At 38.2% G+C, this 26,255-nt stretch overlaps 1 protein-coding gene across 1 annotated transcript in view; it reads right to left on the reverse strand.

Moving 5' to 3' along the window:
• The window catches only part of LOC126483851 (F-box only protein 28), a 108,052-nt gene extending 83,023 nt beyond the window's left edge, over positions 1-25,029 (reverse strand). Inside the window, exon 1 of the mRNA XM_050107066.1 lies at positions 24,826-25,029. Within this exon, the coding sequence (XP_049963023.1) occupies positions 24,826-24,945 (120 nt within the window). The 5' untranslated portion in view covers positions 24,946-25,029. The remainder of the gene's footprint in view (positions 1-24,825) is intronic.
• Positions 25,030-26,255: the final 1,226 nt, after the last annotated feature.

Here is a 26,255-nt window from a genome sequence, read left to right on the forward strand (position 1 = left end):
TCAGCCTTTTCAGTAGTTGCAACGTCAACAGCCTGGATGATTGACTGATCTGGCCTTGTAACACTAACCGAAATGGCCTTGCTGTGCTGGTACTGCGAACGGTTGAAAGCAAGGGGAAACTACAGCTGTAATATTTCCCGAGGGCATGCAGCTTTCTGTATGGTCACATGATAATGGCGTCCTCTTGGGTAAAATATTCCGGAGGTGAAATAGTCCCCCATTCGGATCTCCGGGCGGGGACTACTCAGGAGGACGTCGTTATCAGGAGAAAGAAAACTGGCGTTCTACGGATCGGAGCGTGGAATGTCAGATCCCTTAATCGAGCAGGTAGGTTAGAAAATTTAAAAAGGGAAATGGATAGGTTAAAGTTAGATATAGTAGGAATTAGTGAAGTTTGCTGGCAGGAGGAACAAGACTTTTGGTCAGGCGAATACAGGGTCATAAGTACAAAATCAAATAGGGGTAATGCAGGAGTCGGTTTAATAATGAATAAAAAAATAGGAGTGCGGGTAAGCTACTACAAACAGCATAGTGAACGCATTACTATGGCCGAGATAGACACGAAGCCCAGGCCTACTACAGTAGTACAAGCTTATATGCCAACTAGCTCTGCAGATGACTAAGAAATTGAAGAAATGTATGATGAAGTAAAAGAAATTATTCAGATAGTGAAGGGAGACGAAAATTTAATAGTCATGAATGACTGGAATTCGGTAGTAGGAAAAGAGAGAGAAGGAGACGTAGTTGGTGAATATGGATTGGGGTTAAGAAATGACAGAGGAAGCCGCCTTATAGAATTTTGCACAGAGCACAACTTAATCATAGCTAACACTTGGTTCAAGAATCATAAAAGAAGGTTGTATACATGGAAGAAGCCTGCAGATACTGACAGGTTTCAGATAGATTATATAATGGTAAGACAGATTTAGGAACCAGGTTTTAAATTGTAAGACATTTCCAGGTGCAGATGTGGACTCTGACCACAATCTATTGGTTATGAACTGCAGATTGAAACTGAAGAAACTGCAAAAAGGTGGGAATTTAAGGAGATGGGACCCGGATAAGCTGACTAAACCAGAGGTTGTACAGAGTTTCAGGGAGAGCATAAGGGAACAATTGACAGGAATGGGGGAAAGAAATACAGTAGACGAAGAATGGGTAGCTTTGAGAGATGAATTAGTGAAGGCAGCAGAGGATCTAGTAGGTAAAAAGACGAGGGCTAGTAGAAATCCTTGGGTAACAGAAGAAATATTGAATTTAACTGATGAAAGAAGAAAATATAAAAACTCAGTAAATGAAGCAGGCAAAAAGGAATACAAACGTCTCAAAAATGAGATCGACAGGAAGTGCAAAATGGCTAAGCAGGGATGGCTAGAGGACAAATGTAAGGATGTAGAGGCTTATCTCACTAGGGGTAAGACAGATACTGCCTACAGGAAAATTAAAGATACCTTTGGAGAAAAGAGAACCACTTGTATGAATATCAAGACCCAGTTCTAAGCAAAGAAGGGAAAGCAGAAAGGTGGAAGGAGTATATAGAGGGTCTATACAAGGGCGATGTACTTGAGGACAATACTATGGAACTGGAAGAGGATGTGGATGAAGATGAAATGGGAGATACGATACTGTGTGAAGAGTTTGACAGAGCACTGAAAGACCTGAGTCAAAACAAGGCCCTGGGAGTAGACAACATTCCATTAGAACTACTACCGGCCTTGGGAGAGCCAGTGCTGACAAAACTCTATCATCTGGTGAGCAAGATGTATGAGACAGGTAAAATACCCTCAGACTTCAAGAAGAATATAATAATTCCAATCCCAAAGAGGGCAGGTGCTGACAGATGTGAAAATTACCGAACTATCAGTTTAATAAGTCGCAGATTCAAAATACTAACGAGAATACTTTACAGACAAATGGAAAAACTGGGGGATCAGTTTGGATTCCGTAGAAATGTTGGAACACGTGAGGCAATACTGACCCTACGACTTGTCTTGGAAGCTAGATTAAGGAAAGGCAAACATACGTTTCTAGCATTTGTAGACTTGGAGAAAGCTTTTGACAATGTTGACTGGAATACTCTCTTTCAAATTCTGAAGGTGGCAGGGGTAAAATACAGGGAGCAAAAGGCTATTTACAATTTGTACAGAAACCAGATGGCAGTTATAAGAGTTGAGGGTCATGAAAGGGAAGCAGTGGTTGGGAAGGGAGTGAGACAGGGTTGTAGCCTATCCCCGGTGTTATTCAATCTGTATATTGAGCAAGCAGTGAAGGAAACAAAAGAAAGGTAGGTATTAAAATCCATGGAAAAGAAATAAGAACTTTGAGGTTCGCCGATGACATTGTAGTTCTGTCAGAGACAGCAAAGGACTTGGAAGAGCAGTTGAACGGAATGGATAGTGTCTTGAAAGGAGGATATAAGATGAACATCAACAAAAGCAAAACAAGGATAATGGAATGTAGTCGAATTAAGTCTGGTGATGCTGAGGGGATTAGATTAAGAAATGAGACACTTAAAATAGTAAAGGAGTTTTGCTATTTGGGGAGAAAAATAACTGACGATGGTCGAAGTAGAGAGGATATAAAATGTAGACTGGCAATGGCAAGGAAAGCGTTTCTGAAGAAGAGAAATTTGTTAACATCGAGTATAGATTTAAGTGTCAGGAAGTCGTTTCTGAAAGTATTTGTATGGAGCGTAGCCATGTATGGAAGTGAAACATGGACGATAACTAGTTTGGACAAGAAGAGAATAGAAGCTTTCGAAATGTGGTGCTACAGAAGAATGCTGAAGATTAGATGGGTAGATCACATAACTAATGAGGAGGTATTGAATAGGATTGGGGAGAAGAGAAGTTTGTGGCACAACTTGATTAGAAGAAGGGATCGGTTGGTAGGGCATGTTCTGAGGCACCAAGGAATCACCAATTTAGTATTGGAGGGCAGTGTGGAGGGTAAAAATCATAGAGGGAGACCAAGAGATGAATACACTAAACAGATTCAGAAGGATGTAGGTTGCAGTAAGTACTGGGAGATGAAGAAGCTTGCACAGGATAGAGTAGCATGGAGAGCTGCACCAAACCAGTCTCAGGACTGAAGATCACAACAACAACAATGCAGTTGTTTTGTTTCAGAGTTTGTCATTGCAACCATATCAACTTAAAATAGAACAGTTATTTAAACTGAAAATTTATGACTAGGCATGTTATGGTTATGCCTACCATTTACTAATACTATGTGGAAAATTTGTGTGTGTGTGTGTGTGAAATATATTTTGCCATAACATGCACAGTCATATATTTTTGAAGTAAATAACAGTTCTACATTACATTATACAGGGTGTTACAAGAAGATACGGCCAAACTTTCAGGAAACATTCCTCACACACAAATAAAGAAAAGATGTTATGTGGACATGTGTCTGGAAACGCTTAATTTCCATGTTAGAGCTCATTTTAGTTTTTTCCACCTACGATCAATGGAGCACGTTATCATGATTTCATACGGGATACTCTACCTGTGCTGCTAGAACATGTGCCTTTAAAAGTACGACACAACATGTGGTTCATGCATGATGGAGCTCTTGCACATTTCAGTCGAAGTGTTCGTACGCTTCTCAACAACAGATTCGGTAACCGATGGATTGGTAGAGACGGACCAATTCCATGGCCTCCACGCTCTCCTGACCTCAACCCTCTTGACTTTCATTTATGGGGGCATTTGAAAGGTCTTGTCTATGCAACCCCGCTACCAAATGTAGAGACTCTTCGTGCTCGTATTGTGGACAGCTGTGATACAATGCGCCATTCTCCAGGGCTGCATCAGCACATCAGAGATTCCATGCGACGGAGGGTGGATGCATGTATCCTCGCTAACAGAGGACATTTTGAACATTTCCTGTAACAAAGTGTTTGAAGTCATGTTGGTACGTTCTGTTGCTGTGTGTTTCCATTTCATGATTAATGTGATTTGAAGAGAAGTAATAAAATGAGTTCTAACATGGAAAGTAAGCGTTTCCGGACACATGTCCACATAACATATTTTCTTTCTTTGTGTGCGAGGAATGTTTCCTGAAAGTTTGGCCATACCTTTTTGTAACACCCTGTATATGGCTGCAGATGACAAACTGTGAAACAAAATAACTGCATCAAATTACATGAAATCCAGCAACTCCAAAGAATGTAGTAACACGGTATACATACAAAATTTTATCTGTTTATCAAATATGTAAACACTGTCTTTAAAAACTCAAATTTATATGTGAACCAGCAGTAAAAAGCATTTTTCCTATTTTATAGAAGATAAAAAACATTGATGAGTATGAAACTTCAGCAAAACACATCTGGGGGAATAAAACTAAAAAATTGTGTTTTACCCAAGGTAGACCCTCTCCAAAAACAAATCTAGAATTCCTTAACTTCATCTGGTTTGTCACCACCAATTTTGATGTTAAGTTTCTCACTATTCTAATTTGTGCTACTTATCCTTACTTTTTGTCTTTTTCTGATTTAGTCTCAATCTATTACTCTGTGCTCAAGAAACTGTTCACTCTGTTCAACAGATCTTGTAATTCTTCCTCCCTTCACTGAGGATAGCAATGTTACCAGTGAATCTCATCACTGATGTCCTTTGATACTCAATTTTAATCGCACTTTGAACCTTTCTTTTATTTCTGGCATTGCTTCTTCAATGTGCAGATTGAACAGCTGGGGTGAAAGACTGCATCCTTGTCTTAACTCTTTTTAATCTGAGTGCTTTGTTTTTGGTCTTCCAATCTTATTTCTCCTTCTTGGTTCTTGGACATATTGCATATTACTCAACTTTCCCTATAGCTTACTCCTATTTTTCTCAAAATTTTGAACATCTTGCATCATTTTACACTTTTTAGGCTGACAAATCCTACGAAGTGTGTCTTGATTCTTCGTAAGTCTTGCTTCCATTATCACGCATAACATCAGAACCAATTCTCTGGTGCCTTTATCTTTCCTAAAACCAAACTGATCATCATGTAACAGATACTAAATTTTCTATTTCATTCTTCTGTATATTATTCTTGTCAGCAGCTTGGAAGCATGAGGTTTTGAGCTGATTATGTGATAGTTTTCGCACCTACCTGCCCTTGCTCTGTTCAGAATTGAATATATTATATTTGTCCGACAGTCTGGTGGTATGTCACCACTCTCATAGATTCTACACACTAACTTGAACAGCCATTTGGTTGCCACTTCCAACAACGATTTAAGAAACTCCAATGGAATGTTATCTACCCTTCTGCCTTATAGCATATCAAGTGTTCCAAACCTATCTTAAAGTCTAACTCTAATACTGTATCTCCTACCTCTTCCATATTGACTCCCATTTCTTCTTCTATCATGTTGTCAAACCATTCCTCCTCTTCGTAATTTCACCATAGGTTGTTTTGAACTTTTCTATATGTAGTCCTCCTTTCCAATTATCATCTCTTTTTCAATTGTTTCACTTTTTCCTGTATGCATACTGACTTGGCTTCCCTGTACTTCGTATTTATTTCATTTCGGAGTGATTTACATTGCTGTACTTCTGTCTTTCCCTGAAAATATTTGTACTTCCTTCTCTTGTCTATCAATTCAAGGATTTAATGTTACCCATAGTTTCTTTGCAGTACTTTCCTAGTACCTATGTTTGTCTCTCCAACATCTGCTATTGCCCTTTTTAGAGGTGTTGACTTCTCTTCAACTGTACTGCCTACTGGGATGTTTCTTATCAAAGCACAGCATCTTTATCGAATTTCAAATGCATCTCACCATTCTTCAGTACTTCAGTATCCCACTTTTTATGACACTGATTCTTCCGTGCAAATCTCTTAAACTTCAGTCTACTCTTCATCATTATTAAATTGTGATCTGAGTCTATATCTGCTACTGGGTATGCCTTACAATCCAGTATTGGATTTTGAAATAACTGTTTGACCATGATATAATCCAATTGGAATCTTCCCATATCTCCAGGCCACTCCCAAGAATATGCCCTCCTCTTGTGGTTCTTGAACAGTGTATTTCCTTTACTAACTAAGATTTATTGCAGAACTCTGTTCGTATTTCTCCTCTCTCATTCCTACTGCCAAGCCCATTTTCCTACTTAATTCTTTCGTCTATTCCTTCCTCTACAACCATATTCCAATTGCCCATGATTACTGATTTCATCTCCTTTACATACTGAATTATCCATTCAGACAAAAGTTCGATAGCAATGTGCAGGTTCACATAAGCAAGATATAAAGGATAGCTTTGTTTGTACTCCAATGATTCATGTGGAAAGGTGTCGAATGTGATTATGGCCACACGATAGCAATTAACAGCCTCTGAAGGCAAAACAGTAGTTGGAGCCATATGCATGGGACATTCCATTTTGGAAACTGTCAATTCAATATTCCAAGATCCACAGTGTCAAGAGTGTGCTGAGAACCAAATTTCGTGCATTACCTCTCACAACAGACAACACAGTGGCCAATGGCCTTCACTTAATGACCAAGAGCTGCAGCCTTTGCGTAAAGTTGTCGGTGCTATCAGATCAGCAACACTGTGTGAAGAAACTGCAGAAATCAATGTGGGTTGTATGATAAACATATCTGTTAGGAATGTGTGCCAAAATTTGGTGTTAATGGGCTATGGTAGCAAAAGACTGATGTCAGTGCCTTTGCTAACAACACATCACCTGCAGTACCTCTCCTGGGCTCGTGACCATACTGGTTGGACCTTAGACAGCTGGAAAAAAGTGGCCTGGGCAAATGAGTCTTCATTTCACTTGGTAAAAACTGATGGTACGATTCAAGTGTGGCGCAGACCCCAGGAAACCTTGGACCCACATTGTCAATAAGTCACTGTGCAAGCTGTTCGTGGCTTCGTAATGGTGCAGGCTGTGTTTACAAGGAATGGATTGGGTCCCCTGGTCCAACTGAACTGATCCTTGACTGGATATGGTTATTTACAACTTCTAGAAGATCATTTGCATACATTCAATGATGGAATTTTTATGGATGACAATGTGCCATGTCACTGGGCCACCACTGTTCCACTGATCACAACTGGCTTGAAGAACATTCTGGACAATCTGAGCGAATGACATGGTCAGCCAGGTCACCCATCGTGAATCCTATTGAACATTTATGGGACATAACTGAGAAGTCTGTTCTTGCACAACAACCTTCACCGGCAACACTTTGACAATTATGGGTCACTATAAATGCAGCATGGCTCAATATTTCTGCAGGAGACTTCCAATGACTTGTTGGGTAAACGTCGCATTTTGTTGCAGCAATATGCTGTGCAAAAGGAGGTCCCACATGATGTTAGGAGGTATCCCATGTACACAGAAGTGTACGCTATTGTTATCAGCATTGGTTTGCTATCAAACCCGATGAGAAAAAACTTATCACTGAACTGTCCATGTAACTCACTCTTTGCCGTACTTTCCTACTGATAATGAATCCTAGTCCCACTATAGCATTTTCTGCTGCTGCTGACTTTACTCTGTATTCATCTGACCAGAAAACCTTATCTTCTTTCTCTTTTGCTTTGCAGACTACACTGTATCAAGATTGCGCCTTTGCATTTCCGTCTTCTGATTTTCTGGCTTGCCTACCACATTCAAACTTCTGACATTCCACATGCCAACTCTTAGAATATTACCCTTTTATTGCGTATTCCATTTTTTTATTTTTTTTATTTTTTGCAATCTCCTCACAGATATCCAAACGGGGGACTAATGTGGAATCTTCTGCCAATAGAGAGATCATCATGACACTTTTTCAATTACTGGCCACATCCTGTGTATACACCTTACATGTCTTTAATGTAGTGATCTCCTCTGCCCTGTGCATTCTCATGCCTTTGATCATTGCCGATTCTACCGCCTTTTAGGGGTGTTTACCCACCTTAAGGACAAGAGAAGGCCTAGATCCTCTATCTGCTCCTCCCTCTGTGACAAGGCCTTGGCAGGACAGAGGTGAATTCCTACGCTGGAAATCCTTTGCTGGCATTGCCAATGATTTTTATTCAAAATTTAACCAGTGGCTAGGTTTGAACCCAAGACCCACGATTTTTCATTACTACTGAAAGACACTTCAATTGACCATGGGACATTAACATGGTTATAAAACTGCCGAAGGCAGCGCACTCCGACTTGTTTCATCTAATACTTCCTCATTCTTTTACTATGGCTTATTCACTGTCAACATTGGTGCAACAATCTGCTACTACGCAAGATAGCAGCATGCTCTGACCTCCATTACCTTGGTGTCAGACTTGCAGTGCCCATGCTTGCTACTAATTCCATTACATCACAAAAATAGGCCATTGACAAGATGCCCATGGTCTGTGCTGCCCCTTCCAACAACTCTCTAGAACTCTCGTGGCTAATTAACAACTTCCATTCTATTTCTGTATTCTCTGTGGTGCCCATCATGGACAGATTGCTGCAGCTTTCATTTGTATTGAAGGATATTTTGTAATTAGATTAAAATTCTACAAACTGTTTTTTGTACCTAACCATCCCACCCATCCCAATGTAATCTTATTGTAACTTTCAGCAGAAACATCTGCACTATGACAAGAAGTCCAATGCTAAGAATATATAAAAATTACACTAAAATTCTACTATCTGTTTCTTGTATCTAACGGCCCATGTGTCCGAACATGGAGAAAGTTTTAGCAGAAACATCTGCACTATGACAAGACATCAAATGTTGACATGGTCATAGTGACAGGAGAATTTCTGTGAAGGTATGAAATTATAAGTGCTTGAAAAGAAATCCTAAGCAACTGGAGAGGGTTGTTTCATGTCCAGTCGTCCCGGCCTGACCCTTTCCAAACTTAATGAAATTTCGCACAGATATTACCCACGGAAATATGAAGGTTGACTGAAAAGTAATGCCTCCACCTTCATAACTCTTCAACAGTTGGCAGTGTTGGTATGCGGCAGGTACTGGCCTGTTCCACAGCCTCTTCTCTACAGCTCCAGATGGCGGGAAGCCTTAGCACTGAACGGTTGTGTTGTTACAGTGTAAAGTATGGAACCCTGCATAGACAGTCGGTCAAAGCGATTTAAGCAAAGTGCAGTCATTGAATTCTTGACAGCAAAAGGTGTCACCCCAAAGGAGATTCATCAGAGAATGAAAGCAGTTTATGGTGATTGTGATGATGTGAGTACTGTGCGTCATTGGGCGAGTAAGTTTAAAGATGCTGAGGTGGGAACATCTGACCTGCATGACAAACAAAGAGTTGGATGTCCTGTAACAGCAACCACCGAGTTTCACAAGAAAAATATTGACAGAGTGAATCAGGACAATCATTGTATCACTCAAGAGAGAAATTGCAAGCACAATTGGCATTTCACAAGAACGTGTGGGTCACATTATTGCAATGCTTGGCTATTGGAAGATCTGTGCACGATTGGTACTCCGGATGCTGACTCCTGAAATGAAAGTGCACAGAGTTGAAATTTGCCAGGAACTCCTCTTGCATTACAAGAATGAAGGTGATGCCTTCCTACATTCAATTGTGACAGGAGACGAAATGTGGGTACACCATTACGACCTGGAGACAAAATGTCAGTCTATGGAATATCGACACAAAGACTTGCTTCAGAAAAAGAAATTCAAGACGCAGTCCTCAGTTTGAAAAATCATGGCCACAGTGTTCTGGGGCACAGATGGTGTTATCCGTGTTAATTTCCTTGGTCACGGAACAACAATAAATTCAGAGTGTTACATCACAATGCTGTGAACTCTGAAATGGCGGCTAACAAGGGTCTGAAAGGAAAAGGAAAATGTTTTCCTGCAGCATGACAATGCAAAACCACACACTTCACATACCACCACAGCAGAACTTCAGAGACTGAATCTCACCAACTGTACGGCATCGTCCTTACAGTACAGATTTAGCACCGTCTGACTTCCATCTGTTCCCGATAATGAAAGACGATCTGCGAGGACATCATTATGCTTATGAAGACACCGAGAGAACTGTGAGACTGTGGTTGCGAAAACAGTGTCGACTTCTTCCGTGACAGCTTTAGAAAACTTGTTCAAATTGTGTTTATTGGTAATTAAAGATCACATCCTAGGGATTATTTCTGCATTTGATTTATTAAAATATTCCCATCCAAACCCAATTAACGAGGGTGGAGGCATTACTTTTTATTCAACCCTCATAATTACATTGTGCAAAATTTGAGCCCAATGCTTCAGAAGGATTTCAGTAGAGGACTGCTGTGTGAGATACACAAGCGTTAAGACAGCTTAAAAGTGAAACTAGTAGTAATGCATGGAAGATGCTTGTCATAAATTCAATACTTTGTGTGCTCAGTACTCTGTTACAATTGCAACGCTCTTATCATCCACCGGTTTTGTGCTACATGACATCAAAGTTGGTGGAAAACTAAGCATGATAATTTTTGAACTGTTTTCAATCATAATAATTTTTTGAAAGAATTCAGTATATTGACTGCTCTTTAGTACGCTCATAGAGAAGTTATTTGTTATCAATTCTACAAGTAGCAGCAGCTACTTGTGAGTATTGTAGAAGTTATTAATATGTAAAAATGTCACACAATTTTTGTATAAATTTTTTAACTAATGTGTACCACAATATTTTTTGATAAATGATACTGACCAATCTTTAATAATGGCTTAGAGAAAATACTTGTTATCAACTGCTATCACATTGAAAAATTTGTGCATACATTGATATGTTGTTAAATACTCGTTCTATAACCTGCAATTGTCCTTACTTACATTTTATTAGGAAAAGCAGATTTTATTGTATTAGAAAAGCTTTATTTTGTTAGGAGACCATCTGGATATGTTCAGAAATGAGCTTGAAATACTAACGTCAAATATTCACAAACAATCTTTTTAACAAGTGCATTCTGTATAACAAACTTTACATGTTTTTATTGCAGTTACATTCATTAATCTAATTATCTAGCACAATATTTTTTTAAAATTCTGTTAAAGTATAACATACCATTTAAAGCATTCTGATTCTAACTAAATTTGTTGTCTTCAAAGAAAGCTAAAACCATATTTCATGTAACCACAAAGGACTTTTGTTCTTGCCAGGCTTTGGATAAGGCAATCAGCTGCTGATTAAGCTTCCATACCAAATAGGACTAATGGGCAATATTTAACATGTACAGATAAGGGCAGCATGAATGGTCACAAGTCTGTCTGACCTGTGTGAGAATGTTGCAGTGATGCTGAAAAACTGAACCGGGAGACTCTTGAAGATAGATGTAAACTATCTCAAGAAATTCTACTAACGAAGTTTCAAGAACTGGCTTTAAACGATGATTCTAAGAATATACTACAACCCCCTATGTCTCACTCACACAGGGATTGTGATGACAAGATCAGAATAATTACTGCATGCATAGAGGCATTCAAACAATCAATCTTCCTTCGCTCCATATGTGAATGGAATGGGAAGAAACTCTAATAACTGGTACAATCAGACATACCCTCTATCATGCACTTTGCAGTGGCTTGGAGAGTATGGATGTAGATGTAGAAACTGGAGTGGATGGAGCATAATCTACAGATGCGCCATTTCCATGATGTCATCATGACGTAATCGATTCTGTCATTTCGCCCCGTCAGTTTCATGACAGTCAGTCGTAGCCCCCAACGACAACACCGTCAAAAACTTTGAATTTAATGCAAATTTGATGTGGCAACTTAACAGAGAACTTTTTATTCACTATCGATGCGTTTTTGCAAGAGTTACAACCGAGTTACTTCATTGAATAGATCTCAACAAGAAGAACTATTATGGATGCAGAATGAGTCACGGTACATATTAACGTAAAGCAAAGATACAGGAACTTAATCTGCATGAGTATACTGCTTAATGCTACTCACACTTATGCCATCTAAGATGGATCAAGTAAATTAATAAGAAAGCTGTTGCCTCATCAGTTTTACTACATATAGTTGCCATTTAGCTGTATTCATAGCTTAACATTTAATTGATTCCAAAAGTATTTTTCAAATAATATATTTCTACATCTATAAATAGAGAGTCCTATTTACAGCACATTACTGTCATATAGCTTTATAACAAAACTGCTACTTCCCATCTAGCTAATAGATCACTGAATCCAGACACTCAGATATTTTTTAATTTTTATTTTATTTTATTTTATTTCTCTTCTTTTTTTTTTTAACTGGTAGTGATTCCCAGTTTCTTGCCGTATGTTAGACAGGAGTTTAATCAACATGTTACCACCAGAGTACATAACTCTGTTCTGGAACCTGGAGTTTATATGAAAATTATTTTTGTGTACTTACTGTGACTAAGTGTATCAAATTTCAGCTGGAACCAATTTTTATTATCAGCAACCAAAAAACTTTAAGGGGTGAGAATATTGGGAAGTGAGTGTAAGAATTCAAAGATCCTTAAAAATGCTTCTGCAAGATGTACTGTTATTCACTTTACACAACACTCTTATTGCTCAACCCTGCTGTACAGACACCATGTTTAAGGTGTACTACTCCAGAAAATAATTCCATAACACAACAGAGAATGATAAAACGTAAAATAAGGCCGTACTCTTATCTTTAAGCCAATACAATGAAAGGTGATTCTAAGAGCATAATAAATTGAACTATGCTTCTTGACGACTTTATCCATGTGCTAACTCAATTTATAGTTGTTATCCAGCTGATCCAAAGAAGTTTTATATCATGTGTTAAATTCAGTGACTGACCATTAATGTCTGCTTTCCATATTAAATGGTAAAATTGCTTGTTTGAAACACCACAATAGAAGTCTTTGTGAGATTATGATCTACACTGTTAGCTGTGTACCATTTGTAACCCTGCTGGGCTATCATCTGAGTATCCTTTAGGGTTGAGTTTGAATCGTTGGTTAGTATGCTTGCATCATTAGCAAACATTAATTTTTTTGAGCCATTCTTTAAAGACAATGGAGGATCATTTGTGCAGGTTAGAAAGAAACAGTACTGATCCCTGTGGCACTACACGTTATGTTCCTCCATTCTTACGTTATTTTCATGCCTGTGATAGAGTCTGTTAATGAGACCCTCTGCTGAATGTAAGGGAGTTAAGATTCAATCCGTGCAAGAGGGATGCAACCAATGCCATAAAACATTAGTGTGTTAAATAGAATTTTATGATTCACACAATGAAAGGCTAGCAAGGTCACTGAGTGAGAAATAGGCTTCACTATGAAATCAGATCATGAATTTGATTCGTGGCTATGACCACAACATATCAGCAGTCTTTGTTGATCAGACTGGAATGCATTAAGTTAAAGGGTCCATTTTTTACAATTATTGAAAAAGGTTAAATGACATTCTGACTTTTCCAAACAACCAATTTTACAAGTGGTGAGTCAGGACCTAAATCTAGATCCACTTACCCTCACCCCAAATAAATTCTAATTAGACACACTTGTGTTTAGAACACACTGAAACTGCCTTGTAAATAGAATGATGCTATTTTCATTGTTTGCTTTACAACAAACTGCTTACAATTAAAAAAGGAGATGAAGTTACCTGCCTCCCCCTCCCCCGATGCATGCGCGTGCACCCACACACACACACACACACACACACACACACACACACACACCCATACACACACACAAACACTGGCTAAAGTGCTCTGTGCACTAATTGTCAGTGATAAGACACCAAAAACTACTGCCTTGAACACTAGTCTGCCATTAACAATTAAAATGCAGCATGCATAGTACTTGAAGTCCATCTGTACAATCATGTATAGGAAACTGACAACATGGTCTTTTTTTTTTTTTTCCTGAATTGCTACAGATGTAAACATTTCTTCATTATAATCAAATAGAGATCAATATTAAAAATTAGTACATCTAAAAAATACAGCATCTGAATGTAACTAAAACCTATCAAATACTGGATGGATTAAAAAACTGGATGGATTAAAAAAAAATCTACTCACCAAGTGTCAGCAGGAGAAGACACACTATATATAACGATTTGCAAATATTTGACAGCATTTTCAAGCTCATTTTTTAACCTTAACCTCACGATCTCCAGCACAAACAAACCTTTTCTCATAAAAGAATAGCTTCTTCTTCTTCTCATGCAACGTAAATATAGGCAATGTTTAACAGTATAATATTGAAATCTGTATTTATTACCAGCAAAAATTTTAGACGGCACATTTCTAGACAGTAACTTCTAGAATATTCATGTAAGACTGTCACAGCTTGATACAAATGATAACAAATAACTTTCTTGTGCAATTGCTAGAGGGCACTCAATATTCATGTTTCCAAAAAAGTCACTGCGCTAACAAAATAACTGAAAAATTGTCACAGTTAATTTCTTGTCACACTTCCTTATCATGTAGCATGAAGCCTGTGAACAGAGCTTGAAATTTAAACAGTGTGCTGAGTGATACTTGAGTTTGATGCACTTCATCACTATTAGTTTCAATTTAAGTCTATAGTAGTCCTCACAGGACTTTTCAATAACCCAACCCCCTGGCCCCCTAAATCATGAATTTCTGGTATCCTGAATTCAAATTTTTCACTAGTTAGTTTTATTGTACTGGGAACATCTGTGCAAAAACTCATTCAAATTCAAGATGGGAAAGAGTCCTAAAATCGATCTGCTTGTTGTGAAATTACTCGAGATCAAACACTACACTTTTAAGAGCTGTTGTTGCACATACATCTGCACAGTCAGCAAGTCACATTTAGAATTTACTTAAACATTTTTGTAATTTTAAAGTCTAGCCCATGATAAAAATATGTATGTATGATTTTTTTTTTGGTCAAGAATCAATCGTAGTATAAAAATAACGTCAACATTCATGCAACTAAAATCAAAAGAAGGAATCATATAAACTGTTAATCATTTAGCCTTTGTGTGGCACAGAGAGGAGTGAGGAACTCAGATACAAAAGAATTTCATCATTTACCCACCCAATAAGGTGAAGACTCTAATAGATGATAAAATGAACATCAAACACAAGCTGGAATCATATCTACCTGACTACTACTCCAAAGAATATATACACATTTGTAAACTAACAGGCCTGTTCCACATCACAGTCTGAGATCATAATTATGATCCACAGAACAAACAAATAACTAGCTTAGGGCCTAGTGTAAAATCTTTTCAATTCATAGGTTCCAAACAAAGCTTCAGTTTAAGTCCGCACAGATTCCAGTCAATTGAATGAACAGTCTTCTCACACCCAAACCTCCAGATGTCAGACACTCAGATCGGTACCAAATGATGTATGTCACTAGGGGATCAACCAAAACACTGATTTAGCTCGTGCCGTATGCTGTCTTCCAGTAGAAGATGCATAAATGGTAATTAAAAGTGACACCAGAACTACTTAGTATAGGGAAAACTATCTGTGAGCTGTGAAGTTGAAGATATCAATTAGGCGAGTTGGTAGAATAACAGATCATCGTACTGAAGGTGCCTTTTTTTTTTTAACGGTTTACATGTGAAATTGTTATATGGGAGAATGCTTCAGAGTTTGTAGCAATTTTCTTTTGGCAGTCTGCTTTTGCTTGGTTAGTTGAAAGTAGCAAATATATAGAGTACATATGTATAGATAGGAGTGGTGTTACCTTTGCAAATATATGCTATAGGTTTGCTACTTTCAACTAACTAAGCAAAAGCAGACTGCCAAAAGAACATTGTTACAAATTCCGAAATGTCATTTTACATATCATAAAAATGTTCTGCCATATAACAATTTCATGAGTAAACTTTTTGAAAAAACACCATCAGTGGGTTTCAAACTTGGAACCCATCTGATGTTCTACCAACTCACCTACCAGAGACATTCCCACTCAAAGATATGCTTTTCCTATACTCCACAGTTCTGGTGTTACTTTTAATTACCAATTGCACATGTTCTACTGGACAACAGCACACAGCACAAACTATATTGGTATTTTGGTTGATACTCTATCGACACGACACACAACGTTTGCAACCGAATTGAGTGTCTGACATCTGGAGGTTTGAGTGTAGGTCTAAATGGGAAAGGTTAGGGCTATTAGGCTCAAATTAATCCTTTTCTTTAATTTTATTTATTTACCATATCCTGAGAAACCAAGCAAACTGAAGTTACTCGATCATAGAAGGAGTCAGTACAATGGCTTAATTTACAAAATGCTAATTAGAACTTTTACACACAAAAGAAAATAAATAATTACGAAATACACAATAAAATTGTTACAAAAGTATACAAATAAATAACACATTATACAGAAAACTTCATAACTACTGCAAGGACCTCTTGTACAGAACAGGAATGAGTCACAAGAAAGCTTTCAGCTCAAGTTTAAGTTTTGAAGATGTGGGTCTTTCTCACTCTTTTTTTCTGCTGGAATCCTGTTGACATCTGCTGAATAGTGCTCACATTTTTGCACAATGCTTTATGTCGTACTGTGGTCTCAAGTTTGAAGACTGGTTTAATGCATCTCTCCTCATCTGTCTATCCTGTGCAGGCCTCTTCATCTCTGCATTACTACTACAACCTAAATCCATTTGAACATGCTTACTGTATGCAAGTGCTCATCACCCTTTACTATTCTTACACCCCACATACAACACCAATAAACAAATTGATTATTCCTCGATGCCTCACCTGTGTCCTATTACCTGTACTTTCTTTTACTCAACTTCTGCAATAAATTTCCTTTTTTTCCCAGTTTAATTCATTACATTCTCACTGTTTATTTGATCCAATGCAGCCATAGCCAGTTCAATCTGGTTGAGAAAGAGGGGAGGGGAGTAACATCTAGTTAAAAAACCATAGTTCACCTGGCCCTGGTAACAATACCTTGTGGGGCCCCCTTGACACAGTACAGTGAAGACTTCAATGGCAGCAAAGGGGAGATAGGGAGATAGAGACATAAGAACAGTGGAGTTGACAGATGAAGCAACCCTGTGTTTTTGGTCAAACAGGTGCAGTCATAGACGTAGATGGGGTCATACCAGATGGACTGGGTGTTAAGGTGCAAGTCAATTGCATTTCAAGTCTGCAGCAGTCCCAATACAAGAACCTGTATGTCTCATTTCTTTTGAGCTGCAGAGTATAGTTCTCAGATCATAGTGTGTGGATCACTTCCTTGCAAGCTGAGATCCACATTTAACAAAACCCACTTGTGGCAATTTTTTCTGCTGTCAAAACTTCAACTAAAGTCAAATGGCAATGAGATAAGGATGGTGGAAGCAGGTTTTCAGGTAAAACTGGAAAACTCCAGCTCATCAGACAGGCAGCAGATGTGTGACGGTCATCTTTCTGAGTCCCAATGACTACTCAGGAATTTGGTCCTGAATTTGTGTTTGGGCAGGCCTATCTAGGATCACCACTCCCCACTCTGAATGGGGAAGGCAATAGAAAATGTGGACTAAACATAGGGAGTCACACTCTCAGCCGGCTGAGAGGCTGCACCACACTCAGCGGGTCTCCCCGCATGCACTCGAAAAAATGAAGATTACCAAAGCTCTAAAGACTCTCATAAAGGATCAGACTTGTTTTTTCAAATTTGCTTCTACCTAGCCGTGGATTTGTCGAACAAGCCCATACACATTCCAACAAAATTTGTCAATTTAACCTCACATTTCAAGTAGAGGCTGTTCATGTATGCTGTATTTTGACAATAGTGGGAATGGCTACAAATGCAGATAAAGGGTTTCTAATATTAACTCTGGCACTGTGTGTGGAGGAGAAGGAGGAGAAAACAAAATGCTGTTCCAGGGAATGGTTTAAAATGAGAGAAATGTGCACATGAAAACCTGTTAAAGGAAATATAACACTCGATACCTGATGAATACGTCAACTTTCTGTGAGTTAAAATATCACAATGTGGAAACATTTAGCCTACATTGTTCATGGAGGAACCAGAGTTTTATTACAGCACTCCTCCTATTATTGGACTCCTCCTTGCATGTTAAAGGACAGATGTGAAAGCTCTACCATTTTAGTAATTGCCAATGTTGTTTTGTTTTTATCCTTGATCATAGTTTCAATAGGTGTGAAAACTTTTGATACAGTGAGAAAAATTATAATATAACTATTTTCCATCAAACATAAGTGGTGAAATATCAACACAAACAACTTTCACCACCTTGACAAATTTTCCATCCAACAAAATTCATGGTAAATATGTCGAACACACTTTATCTTTGACAAACATGTGCAATGGGGCTGTACACAATCAAATATTTGGCAAGGCTGTACACAATCAAATATTTGGCAAACATAATAAAATTTGACAAATTGTTTGATCATTTACAGAGCCCTTACTAATAGGAACCTGAAATGATTGAACCTTATTTGGTTTCAAATCAAATTTTTATTACCACATAACATGCCTCATACAATCAAAGACTGTGACATAGGTGACATCAATTTTGAGACTAAGATACAGACTAATAAACTATTACTTTACATTTGAAATAAAATAACATGCCTGAGAGCAGAACAGCACTTTTCATACATGAGCCTGGTTGAATGAACATTGATATTGCTGCCAGGTTGTCAAGTGAAAGTAAAATTACAGAGCTGAGTTCAGTTTATGCCATCTTCTGGATGGGAAAAGATGAAGGAGAATGCCACATGCATGGTCTTCGGTTTGCTGTGGAGACTAACTTGTGAATGATCATCACCTAACTCCAACTGCTGTCAGCATAAGAATAGTCTTTGCAAATCCCACTCTCTGGAGGTGAATTTTTGACGTATCTCTGCATACATTCCCACCTTCAATGCTGATGTAGACACTAAAGACAAATTCTACAACCTGCTGAGCACAACCATCACCAAAGTACCGCCTAGAGACAAGCTCTTAGTATTTGGTGATTTCAATGCCAGAATTGGTAAGAATCATCAGTTGGGGAGCAATGTGATAAGGAAGAAAGGATCTGGCAACTGCAATACCAATGGTCTATTGCTCCTTGTTCTGTATGCTAAACATGAACTCCCTATCCCTAACACTCAGCTGCTCCTGCCTACGTGCTACAAGAGTACTTGGATGCATCCCTGCTGGCAGCACTGGCACATCCTTCTACATCTACATCCAAAAACTGTATAGGCACTCTGCAAATCACACTTCAGTGCCTGACACAGGGTTTGTTGAATCATCTTCACACCAGCTCCCTATTATTCCATTCTTGAAGAGTGTGTGGAAAAAATGAGCGCTTATATCTTTCTGTGTGAGTTCTGATTTCCCCTATTTATTCTATGATGATCATTTCTTCTTACGTGAGTCAGTGTCAAAATATTTTCGAATTCTGAAGAGAAAGTTGCTGATTTGAAATTTTGTAGGAAGATCCAGCAACAATGAGAAATGCCTGTGTTTTCATTATGTCCATCTAAAATCCTGTATCTTGTCCATTATATCCTCTCCCTATTTCTCAGCAGTACAAAATGTGCTGCCCTTCTTCGAATTTTCTCAATGTACTCCATCCCCGCATGGTAATGATCCCACACAGCACAGGTACTCTAAAAGATGATGGATAAGCATAGTGTAGGCAGTCTCTTTAGTAGATCTGTTGTACCTTCAAAGAGTTCTGTCAATAAAATGCAGTCTTTGGTTCACCTTCTCCACAACATTTTCTACGTCTTACTTCCAATTTAAGTTGCTTGCAACTGTAAATCCTTGGTATTTAGTTGAATTTAGAGCCTTTAGATTTGATTGATTTATAATGTAACTGAAGTTTAATGGATTCCTTTTAGCATTTATGTGGATGACCTCGCCCTTTTCATTATTTGGGATCAATTGCTAATTTTTCCACCATATAGATACCTTATCTAAATGGTTTTGCAATTGGTTTTGATCTTCTGATGACATGTATTCTAAATCATTTATACATAAGGAACAGCAGAGGGCCTATGACACTACCATGGGGAATGCCGAAAGTCACTTCTGTTTTACTCGATGACTTTCTGTCGATTACTATAAACTGTGATCTCTCTGGCAGGAAGTCACAGTCGCATAACTAAAACAATATTCAGTAAATGCGCAATTTGATTACAGCCACTTGTGATGTATGGTGTCAAAAGCCTTATGGAAAACTAGAAATACCAAATCAATCTCAAATCCATCGTCGATACCACTCAACACTTTGTGAGAGTAAAGAGCTAGTACTGTTTCACAAGAATGTTGTTTTCTAAATTCGTGTTGACTATGTGTCTTTGAGGTAATTCATAACATGTTAGAAAATCCTGCTGCATATCAATGTTAATGATATGGAGCCGTTATTTAGCGGATTACTCCTATCGTATTTCTTGGATATTGGTGTGACCTGTGTAACTTTCCAGTTTGTGGGTATGGATCTTGTGTTATGCGAGTTGTTGTATATGACTGTTAAGTATGGAGCTACTGCATCAGCAGGCAGTGGAAAAAAATGATGTCCTTGTCATTAGAACCACAAGAAATTTCAATGATCATATGTTCCTTTTAGCCCAAAAAGATCAATCAACAACCTGCCAGATGGAAATACACTTCAAATTAAATGCACTACTAGAGATTACTGGAATGCAGCCTCAAATAAGCTAGCTAGTCATCCAGCCAGCACTAATAATGCAAATCACGAGTGGCCACACTTCAGGTGGTCATTGCTGAGTCACCTGAGGAAACAATTGGTTCTGCACAGAAAAAAAGGCACTACTGGTCTGATGAAAAATAATGAAAAAATTGTGTGTCTGATCAATGCCAAATACGAAACCCATCTATCCTTTCTTCAAGATCCACTTTCTAGCATGAAACAATAATACTTAATGGAACTTAAAAGTAAATGTGACACACAAATTAAAGAAATCAAGAATAACTGGAGGCATTAAAAAGCTGAAGAACTGCAAAACTTCTATACAGGCAGAAAGGAGATATAAGAGCCAATATGAGCCTCATCAGGGACACTGAAGCCTACTGACAACTCTATCACTTAAACTGATTGCGAAAAAAATCTTAGAGCATTGGAAAGAACATTTCTCCGCACTTCTGAATCATGCCTCCAATGTTGCTTATGACTTTCTTTGTAATGTCCCTCAGTAACTGCAACAATTATTGATGGCAGTTCCACCGACATACATGAACTTTACCACAGCATTCAATCGACTAAGACCAAGAAAGGTTCCTGGTCCTATAGATAACACTTCTCTGGAACTGATACAAAATTGAGGTATATCTTTGAAGACTAAGCTTCTTACACTGATCCTCTTAATTAGGGAAATTTTAAAAGTACTTGAAGCATGTTACTGTTATCACTAGCTTTAAGAATGGCAATTGTGGTGCATGTAGGAACTACTATGGTATATTGCTAGTGACGATTGCAGGTAAAATTCTTGCAATAATTTTATTAATTCGGCTCCAAATTATTTCAGAGAGGTTTTTGCCTGAATCTCAATGTGGTTTCTGAATCTCCAGAGGCATGACAAATATGACCTTCTGTGTGAGACATCATGAAAAATGCAGATAACAACAGAAGACTCTAAACTTAGTTTTTATATGACCTGGAAAAAGCCTTTGACTCAGTACCTAGATCTGCTATGTGCAAAGTACTGAGACACTTTGGATGTCCTGAATGCTACGTGGAATTGCTTCAAGCTCTTCATGATGGCTTGTCTCGGCAGGTTCTTCACGGTAACTCTGCACTGGATTCATTCTCAACCACTCAGACTTTGAAACACGGCTGTGTGCTTGTTCCAACATTTTTTGCTCTGTACATGGCTATCGAGCTATACGAATAGCTATACGAATTACCTACAAACAATCAAAGCATGGAGATGAAGTTTTGTTTAGGTGGAGGTCTCTTCACTCTGGCAAGACTTCGTTCAAAAAGATGCTCGCAGGTTACCTGGATGACAGAATCACAGTATTACCATTAATGTATAAAAGAAAGAAAGAATGAAAGGGAGAAAAAATACCGAAGGTACTCGCACAACCTGCCCCGAGATGAACTCTTGCTGAGTTCAATGCCTCCATCTTAAGACACAACACTGAAGCTGGTTGATCAATTTTCATATCTTGAACACATCTTGCCTGACGGCATATCTATGAACAGGATGTTAATAAAAGAATTGGAGCTGCCTATGCAACATTTGGACAGTTGATGCAGAGTCTTCATGAATAAAAATGTAAAGCTGCATACTAAACTCACAGTGTTCACAGCTGTTGACATTTCCACACTCCTGAATGGCTGTGACTTTGGACACAATATCGCTGTGATATCAAGAAACCTGAGTGCTTCCATCAACAAAAAATGAGATGAATCTTGAACATTAAGTGGGAGGACTATGTGACCAACACAGTGTTTCTTGAAAAAGGGCATCTAAACAGCACTGAGTCAACCATCATCTCTCATCACCTGAAATGGTCAGGTCATGTTCACCGTACGAGTACTACCAGGCACCCACGCCAAGTCGTTTACGGCAAACTCTGCTCTAGTAGTAGACCTCATGGAGCTCCACTTAAGTGCTTTAAGGACCAGCTGAAACACATCATGAAAATGAATGCTGTAAATATACAAACATGGGAAGACTGTGTTGTTGACCGTTTACTGTGGAGGAACACTACATCCACCACTGTCAATTTGTTTGAAGAAGAAACCAAGGGAGAAGCAAGCCCTCCTCTAACCACTCAGTGTGATTTGTGTGGGTGCAAGTTTTATGCCAGGATTGGTCTATCCAATCATCAGAAACACATCATGAGTTGAACAACATGAGTTGAAACGCTCATTCTACACAGGAAGAAGTCCTGCATATTTGGAATCAAGTTGCAGCTGACAATGGCGACGAGTCATTTGATCTAACTTCAGCATCATTCTGCAGTTTCACACTTCAAAAGCTTCTATTCCCTTCTTGTCTCATTTGTTTAATATCACTTCTGTACAAGGCTATGGTCCAGCAAAATACATTCAGAAAGCATTCACAGCACTTACTTCTTTTTAGTTTATTTATGATACTTATTCACCCAGAACCATCTGCAGGCATGTCATACTTCCCAGAAAACTTTCCTTTCACCCTCACTCCTAAGAGTTTAAATGTTTGATTTATATGACTGACCACCTCGCGACTGTAAAATTTCCCTTATGTAAAAGTACCAGGTCAGAAACGATATGTATAGTGTTTTGTTGCACTTAGGTGTTAATCTGTTCTCTGAAACCTAATTCCGGTGTTACCAATTACCTTTTAGCTAGACCACTGACATTCCATTTCACATATTTCATGATAATGCTTGTGAGATTGAAAACGAGAAAAATTTCTGAATCATCTGTCATGTTTAGTGGCATATTCATCTCTACCAATAAACTTTTTTAATGGCTGACTAGCAGCAAGAGGTGATTATGAACTATGCTGCACAACTCTCATAGATCATTAACAGATTTGTTCTCATACAATATGTTGAGCACCATCACATTCTGCGCTGATACTTCTTTCACAATTTAACATGTAGTTTTATTTTTGTTCTGAAAGACTTTTATTCTCTAGGTGCAATGCATTGATTTAGCCTTTCTGGCGACTCTCTTCACAATTTGCAGTACTGTCAGTTGTGCAAATATTTAACTGGGCTAGGACTGTCCCTCATATCATCATAAAGTTCCCATTTTCTTCTACATGATATCCTAATGCAATCAATTGTAGACTGGTTGCTTATTAGTACTGCATATCTCAATGCAATTTTTTTAATGAGAAGCAGTTATCCAAGAAAAACATTAAAGTCTGCAGAAATGTATTATATTTGTCACTAAGCTTGTCTATATTGTTACCAAATTTGTCCTTCAGGAGTGGGTTTAAATGTCTTCATTGACAATGGACTATATCTAAATATTTTGTTAAGCACTTGGAGATATTACTCTGCCTTGATTCCTTTCAGTATTATCTACTACCTTTGTGTCACAATGACGTAAGCCATTACTAATTTATCTCAAACTGTGCCCATAATATTTGGTAATAAATGGTAATAGTAATCAATGACAGAACAATTAACATAATGATATGGTTTCTAACTGTGCAGTTTTTTCTCTGAACTATAGTTGGAAAATACATTGCCTGTATCAGGCTGAACATTTTTTTTTTTTTTTTAAATTGATGTTGGTTTTCAAATCCTCACTTACCTAAGCAACTTCTATTACTGAAAATGGTACTAAACATAACATATGTGTGTTAGTCTAGTTCAAGATAGATTTAAGGAAAAAAGGTTTATTGTTTTTGTCTGTGTGTGTGTGTGGGGTTAAGATTTTTGCTCAAGGGCTAGGCAGTTAGTGGGGAGTACGTACGGAAATAGGTTATGTTTCACACCTTAGAATAACAGTTTTTTAAATATTAGGCCCGAGGCAGATAGGTTAAAGTCCAAATCGTAATACACAGTGCATGCATCTACTCGATTTAAAAAAAAAAAAAGATATTAGCATGCAATTTTGGTCCACTGCACTCCTGTTTAACTGACATCCTTCACAAACGCCTTGTTACACTTTGAACTGAATATCCAATAAAAGTTGCAGTTTTTGTAGGACACTGGTATACTGTAGGAAACACCAGCATAAACAAAACAGGTCGCTATGCGCAGAATCTAAATATTTATTAATTATTAATAGTTTTGGAATTCTTGATGGTGAACCGTACTTGACATGATCAATTTAAACACAACTGCGTCATGCTTCTGGGTAATATAATTAAATCCTTCGGATTTTTGTCTAAACGCGCGTCACTGTTCTATATTAAATTCACGTTAACTCTTTATTCAGTGACGGCCAGATTATCTGAAATGTCTTCATAATCAACATTTAGTAAAAATCAATAATTGCTGGAAGGACTCACTTGTCTCTTTTTTGCGATCTCATCATAACTCAGATATAAAAAAATCTTTTCCAATACTATGTCAGGCAAATCATGTAACGCCCTTATTTCTTCAGCACACACTTCTTTACGTTCGTTCATAATGATCAAAACGTCAACATCTAACAAAACATCAACTTTTATTTCTTTTGTGTATGTGTCGCAGATGCATCGTCCCTTTAACACACGGACAAAGATATTATTTGTTATAAGCTTGGTGAGCGCATGCGTACATTGTACCGTGGGGCGTGGTCAGTATTTTAGTTTCTTTAGGAGAGCTGAGGGGGCCTATTACATTTCTGTGTGAGATTTGATAATTCAGACACCGTTTCTCAGCAACAGTTTTATTTTGCAACTTACTTGCAATTACCTTTTTCGTAACACAAAATGTAGACGAACCAAAAGCGCTGGAAATAGCTGAAGAGAGGTGTACATCTACAGTAGAGGATGTGGCTCAGTGCTGTACCGTTTAGTGAAGTAGAGAGATTGAACTTTGTATTTTCTGTTCCCTCCTACTGTGACACCTAGTTTTGTTTTCTGTGAAACCACTCTTCTACAAGCATGCATTCATTGTTTCTGCTTTGTGCTTGGACTGTACTATTTATAGTATCCAAGTTATAGTACATGAAGTGCACCTTTCTCTTAAGGCTTTCGTGTTCTATTCTTGCTACAAAAATATGCTCAGTTCACCACAAGAGGTTAAGGGCTCAAATTTGACCACTTCAAATTGCGAGAATTGGAGCATTCGTTCACTGGATTATTTCTTGTTTACAAAGGATCTTGGTGAAACGGTTAATTTGATGGAATGTGGTAGGCGCGACACTTCAGTATGATGACAGCAGTCGTACAAACGTTTCCAAGTTGTCAAGTGAAGATTAGTGGGGAACTTGGAAATGGCAGAGTCAGCTTTGTTTAAAGGAACATTTCTTTCTCCGACTGTATCAGTCAGTGTCCATCACTTGCGGGAGGAGAAGAATCGTCTGATGTATATCAATATTACTCCCTCAACCAAAGTTGAGCTCTGGCGCTGTAGGTGGCGGGGGAGCAGAATCGACCAGTGGATCTCCATATAGTATAGAGATCACTGGAATCGACCAAAGTCGAAAGACAGTGTACGACTTTAATCCGATCTTCATTTGTTTCGGATGTCTGCCAACCTTTGTCTAATATAGGTGCTGGGCAATACTGGAATTGTTGTTGTCAATCTGTGTTGCCTTCGGTCTGTTGAGTTTTATGCTGTGGGTAAACACTGTTTTTAAACTTGTTTCGTAATGAGTGATGCTGGTCCTTCTGGGGAGTTGTTAACTCCTTCCACTCCTAAATGCAAAGGGGGTAAAGATGTTGCGTAGCCAAGCACGTAAAATAGTGCTGAATGTCATAAAGTGCCGCAAGGATGAAAAACAGCAGAAGAA

Source organism: Schistocerca serialis, chromosome 6 (genome assembly GCF_023864345.2).
Source record: "Schistocerca serialis cubense isolate TAMUIC-IGC-003099 chromosome 6, iqSchSeri2.2, whole genome shotgun sequence".
Lineage (NCBI taxonomy): Eukaryota > Metazoa > Arthropoda > Insecta > Orthoptera > Acrididae > Schistocerca > Schistocerca serialis.